Source organism: Halyomorpha halys, unplaced genomic scaffold, assembly GCF_000696795.3.
Source record: "Halyomorpha halys isolate HHAL.00 unplaced genomic scaffold, Hhal_1.1 Scaffold760.1, whole genome shotgun sequence".
Lineage (NCBI taxonomy): Eukaryota > Metazoa > Arthropoda > Insecta > Hemiptera > Pentatomidae > Halyomorpha > Halyomorpha halys.
Window position 1 is genome coordinate 7501 of NW_027106953.1, and position 5990 is coordinate 13490.

General features: G+C 28.6%; 1 protein-coding gene across 1 annotated transcript; it reads left to right on the forward strand.

Annotated features, from left to right (window-relative positions):
- Nucleotides 1–523: 523 nt before the first annotated feature.
- On the forward strand, nt 524–5739 carry LOC106685952 (uncharacterized). The gene is made up of 2 exons (XM_014428979.3): nt 524–679; nt 4487–5739. Exons 1-2 carry the CDS (start codon nt 567–569, stop codon nt 4803–4805), a joined length of 432 nt encoding a protein of 143 aa, XP_014284465.3. The 5' UTR covers nt 524–566; the 3' UTR covers nt 4806–5739.
- The last annotated feature ends 251 nt before the right edge of the window (nt 5740–5990 follow it).

Sequence of the window (5990 nt, forward strand, 5' to 3'; positions counted from 1 at the left end):
ACATATAATTGAAAAGAAACACTAAACTAATAAATTTGAAAGTATACATAACAATGAATTGAACAATAAAAAATAGTTGATTCATAACAATGGCATTAGACAGCAACATATTTGTTATCAATCAACCTTTTTTTATTATTTAATTCATTGTTATGTATATTTCCAAATTTATTAGTTTATTATTTCTTTTGAATTTCATGTTTCTCTGAATAATGGTTGTTACCTATTTTTGTTGTATAGCCCTGATGAATACCTGTAACTCAGGTCGAAACATCGACACGAATAAATAATTTTTTGTTTAATTGTGTTTTTTTTCCGGACCGCGCCCTCCCCCCTCCTCCGACCATCTTCTCCACTTATTAATCAACGGTCAACTATCTACACTTCAAAACAATATAATTGGTGTTCTAGAATTTCTAAATTTTTTGTTGGTGCCTGACACCGTGAGACCTATCTATTCATACTGAAATAGAAATGTCTAATTATAAACTTTTTTTTATCATAAAAACAACTTACAATGTTTACAAATTATTTTTTTTTAGAACTTGGATCTTGGTGACGAGCTAATGGGGTTTCTGGAAGCTAACCTTCTCACCAACTTGCGGCTGGTGGATGTGGTCAAGTGGATGCTGATAGTTGTCGGAGCTGGTGTCTGCGTTGCTGGAGTAGTGCTTTATAGGTAATAACTGGACAAACAACAATAAGTTATTATTAACTCATAATAATGTTGTTTAAAAGTTCATATTATACATAAATGCTGAGGCTGTGAAAATAAAATTAATATTGTCTTTGATGATGACCGGATTGGCCGAAAGTCTTCTTAATTAATCATTAGTTAAACATATCTTATTAATGGAGAAGACTTTTTGGATAACTTTTGTTGTAATAGAAAATAGATATTAATTAATTTTAAAACTAGAGGATCAATAAGTGGTGCAATTTAAAGTTGTCATGACAAGAAGAAAAGAACCAATATAAACATCATCATCTTCATAGATAGACCCTTTAATGGGTCAGAAAAAAATGGAGTTTGAGCCTAGATCACCTCAATTTCGAAGAAAAACCCAAAAAACTTCCTTATTAAAAATATTTAGATAGTACTAATTATTCGAGTTGATAAGATAAAATAAACGGGTAATATACATAAAACTAAAATTGAATTAAGTAACCTAATAACGTGTAGTTCAGTAAAAAAAACGAAACACAACAGCTACAACCACTTGTAGAAATTGAATTTCTAGAACACAGTTTTCTTCAATTCAATTATAGAAAAATGTATGTAAATATTAAGAAACTAATAAATTCTTTAATTTACTTGAGGTAAAAACGATCCGACACTTTTTTTTAATTAAAGATAAAAACAAAATAAAATGTAATAGTTAATTTTTATAAAGTTCGTATTATGTAATAGTACTGTAGATTATTACACAGTAAATCAAATATTCTTTAATACCATGTCGAATAATGGAATAATTTTGAGACATTACCGTTCTGAAAAGAAAAAAAAAAGAAGAAAATAACTCCTAGTCACATATTTAAGTTTTATATACCTAAAATCATACATCGGAAAAAATACAAAAACAATTTAAGCTAAATATAAAAGAAATCATCACAATAGAAAAAATGGACTATTGAGGAAAAAAATAAATGTACAAAATTTAAATTCATGTTACTCCAATCTCATAAATACATAAGACATAACTAATGAAGCTAAATATAAATAGACATAATAAGAAACATAAATAATAGACGAACTGCTAGAAAGGAAGGTTACGTGTAGGAAAAACCAAAAGAAACCCTTCATCCATTTCACACCTATTCAGTTCAGGCACAACTCTTGAGTTAGGTGTATCATAGCAATGTAGAACACACTGTAATAGACATACTTAAGTTATGTTTTAATTGCAATAGTTATTAATCTTTAATTATACTCTCTACAAAATAATTTTTAATTATTAGTTAATAAATTCTTCATTCTAAAATTGTTGTTTCCATAGTAGGATATGACTATGTAAATATGGATTATCTCTGTAGGAAGTTTGGTAGGTCAATTCTTAAAAAAATTTTCTTTTGAGGTTAAATGAGGTCTATACAACAATAATAAGTTACAGAATAAGCTGTCAAACATGAAAGACAAAGTTGATAAGATGGAAAAACTAAATGCAATTTATAGAATAGATTGTAAAAATTGCGGAAAAATATATATTAGTGAAACATCTAAAAAACTGGAACCTAGGATTAAGCAACATGTAACCAATTGTATGGTAAAAACGCTAAAAATATAAATTGCACAGCTCTAGCCTACCACAGTATAAAACTAAACCATGAATTCAATTTCGAAAACCCAAAAATATTAGATACATCACAAAAAACAAAAAGCAGAAGATTTCTAGAAGCTATATATATAACAAAAACATACAAAACAGTAAACTACAAAACTGACAATAAACAACTAAATACACATTACGCTGAAATTATTAATAGACTAAAATTATAAACATAAAAATCAGATGAAATAAATGGGGTAAATAAAAAAATCACTAAGTTAATGTTAAATACAAAGCAGGACATGTAAAAAACAGGGAGGTAACCAAACAGCACACTGGACGTGAGATAAGGTCCAAAGAGATAGAAAGACATATAGAGTAATGGCTGTGCTAAGGAATGGTGAAGATGCACAAATTGTGACATGATTTCTTAGAAGAAATTATGAGGTAAATATAATTGTGTGAACTATAAGGAATAGCAATGGACATTGTGTTATGATAGTTTTGTTATTGTTATAGATTTAAGGTGCATGAATATGGGACAGTGGTCCCGAAACGTTGTACCATGTAGTGATAATTTTAATAAAGAAATTTCATTAAATGGGAAGTCATTTAACCTCAAAAGAAAAGTTTTTTAAGAATTGACTATGTAAATAATAAAGTTGAAAAAATTAAGATCAATATAGTAGTCTTATTAACTGATTCTCAAGATCCACAAAAATACATATTATTAACAGTTAAGGAAAAATTTATCAACATATATATTCCCTAATAATGGCATTATAGTTATCATAAAACAAATATATAATTCACGCCTAATTTATATCTTCTAAATATATTGGATTAAAATAAAAAATTAATAAAAGTTTCCTGTTTCTAAATTACCTCTGGATCAAGATTCAAAAAATATAGAATGTGACAATATTAGTTCAATATTCAGGTATATTAAACATCCACCCGTGTTTATCTTCAAACATTGCAATATTTTATGTTTAAGATAGTCAAAAAAGAAAAGACAACTGACTGGAGAGTTTTCGTCTTGAGCTATATCTAAAGCTAACAGTTATTGGAGAGTCATATGCCCTTGTTTGTACTGTCAACACAAACTTTCCCTACCGAATGTCTATGCCTATTATTCCAACTGGCATTTAGATGTTGATTCTATTCCTGCTTCATCATCCCGTAGGATGACATGTTACAACTTGATTATGTTTAATTAGTTGCTAGAAATAATTGTCGAAAACGAGGCGTAAATGAATTTTGAACTTTTAGTTTTTATATATTGTGGCGTAAAGATAAAGAAACAAACAAACAAACCCAAATTTGAACTTTTCCTAAAAACATCAAAAGATGCACAGAATAGGTGATTTTTTTTTTTATACATACAAGTATCATTGGATCAGTAGTTGCTAAGCCACATCAGCAATAGTTTTGTGTAATATTGTTAAGTTTTTCACAATACCTTATTATCCCAACCAATTTCTATAAACTAGATTTATTTTAATCTGAAAAATGATAAAAAGTCGCTAATAAACTAGGAAACAATTCATACCCATTAAAAAACCATATAAGTTTCATATATTTATTAATACCTTGTCCGAGAATGATAGCTTTATTAATAATAACACATTTATGAATAAGTTTTTGATAAAAAAAAGTATCGAAAATCTCGAAATCTTCTTTATCGAAAAATAGTTCATTTTCGAAGTTTCGGCCGATCTATCAACAAGGACAATCTAATAAAATAACATTAATTAAAATTTATTATCAATAGTATCAAAATTATTATTAATTATAATTTGCGTTCCTTAATTTAAAGTTTCATAGCCTCTTATATGGCCTTTTTTTGTATTATCTTCATTTAATCGTTTTGGGAATATGATCTGTATATATTTTTATTATGTAATATTACATTCTGTCTTATATTTATAGACAATGGCAGTGGGGTTCATACAGTTCATTCATACCATATTTTAAAATATATAAAATTAAACAATACCAAAGTAAGAAATAGAATATATATATATAATTAAACTGAAAGTAAAATAACATCTTGAATGCAATTATTCTTTTTTATAATATTTACATTCAACCTGGAAAACTCTGAACCAAGACTCCCCCCACTTATGCTGGGGAAAGAGCATGACCCCAGAGATCCCGGTACTTCTTTCTCTGGTCACTAATGATTTATTCATTAAAAATTAATTTTTGTCAATCAGGATGAAGAAGGAGGCAAACAAAAAGACAAATTCGAGAGAGGACTTGCTGCCTCCAGGGAATGACGACGTGGAGGTGCTGGACCCAAGCAGACTAAGTGGATCCACAGCCAGCTTGGTGCGCAGCTTAGTGCAGCCGACCGCACCTGTCACGCATACTGCCTGGGACGTGGTACCTTCCCCTTCACTCCAGCTCCCAGCAATCGAAACGATTGGAGCTTCTCCAGGTATCTCCAGCAGTGCACCACTTGAGCCCAGGGCTCGGTCTACAGCAGAGGCTCTGCACTCGAGGCTCTCCACCGGCAGGCTTCGCAAGTTCTAGACACCAAGAGAAATCTTTTGTAGTAAAAAGTAGAACTTTGTATTATATGGCTCAGAGTATTTTTGTAATAAATTATTTATTATATTTAATTAAAAGTATATATTTACAATCTATATGTTATTTAGCTAATTATTGTTTAAAACCATAAATTAGTCATTTTGTTTGGTTCACCTCTTGTTTCTGAACTATTAGGAAGCAAGAATCCTCTTTATTTCTCTAATCCAACAATTGTTTATTTGTCGGCTACCATTATACTTTAATCATTTTTCTCACACTGTCTATTTTGTTGTAATTCCTAAGTTTCGGCCATTCTGTCCATTTTCTAGGATCTTATTTATACATTGTTATAAAAATGATGTCAAAATTTATATTAGTCAATAACTTATTATTATCAATTTTCACTAATTCTAATTTAGTTTAAACTGTCTATTAAGATCTACCACTTGATCAAGAATTCATTGTTTGATCTACCTCACATAACCTTATGATCCTTGAGAATGGCCGGAACGGCCGAAACGTAGGAGTTATAAAAAATTGACAGAGTAATTATGATTAATTAGCTTTACTTTTTTATTTTCTTGAAATTATAAATTATTTTTGCTTATTTATTTTTACAAATACATCTGCTTCTGTCATCAAGCATAGAAAATATTGTTAATAGAAACATATTTGAAATTGAATAATGGTAAGGTAAATTAAACAAGATATACTCTCAAATACCAGAAAAGGATGTTGATAGTAAAGGAAGAAAACTTTGATGAAATCCTGAAAATTTGCTTCTTTATATGAAATTGATCTGCTCAGGAGTTTTATTCTTAATGTGAGATTGTTTAATAAAATCTATTAAAACGAAACAAAAAGAAGGTATCAAAATAATTTTTAATTAAAATATGTGAACGGTGAGGAACCAAAGTAATTGTAAGTCATCAAGTAATGTTCGTTCAAAAAAGTAGATAAAATAATTTTTCGTATTATTGAGAAGTTTTTCTGGTTATGTGAAATTTGAAAATACATAAGTATATATATTTATTTTTGTGTATCTGTATTTTTAAAAATAAAATTGTAATTTCTAAATGTATTTTGCTTTGATTTTTTCCCCAAACCCTTCCTTATTAATAAATTTAAGTTCCAATAATCAAAAAAATGGGATTTTCATTCCTTAAGTTTAACCTTTATTTTAAACAT

What these genes read in the sequence shown, in the direction of transcription:
- LOC106685952 (XM_014428979.3), top strand. Translation starts at nt 567, where the DNA reads ATGGGGTTTCTGGAAGCTAACCTTCTCACCAACTTGCGGCTGGTGGAT. An exon ending in GCTGGAGTAGTGCTTTATAG is followed by an intron (nt 680 to 4,486) that starts GTAATAACTGGA and finishes TTTGTCAATCAG; the next exon opens with GATGAAGAAGGAGGCAAACA.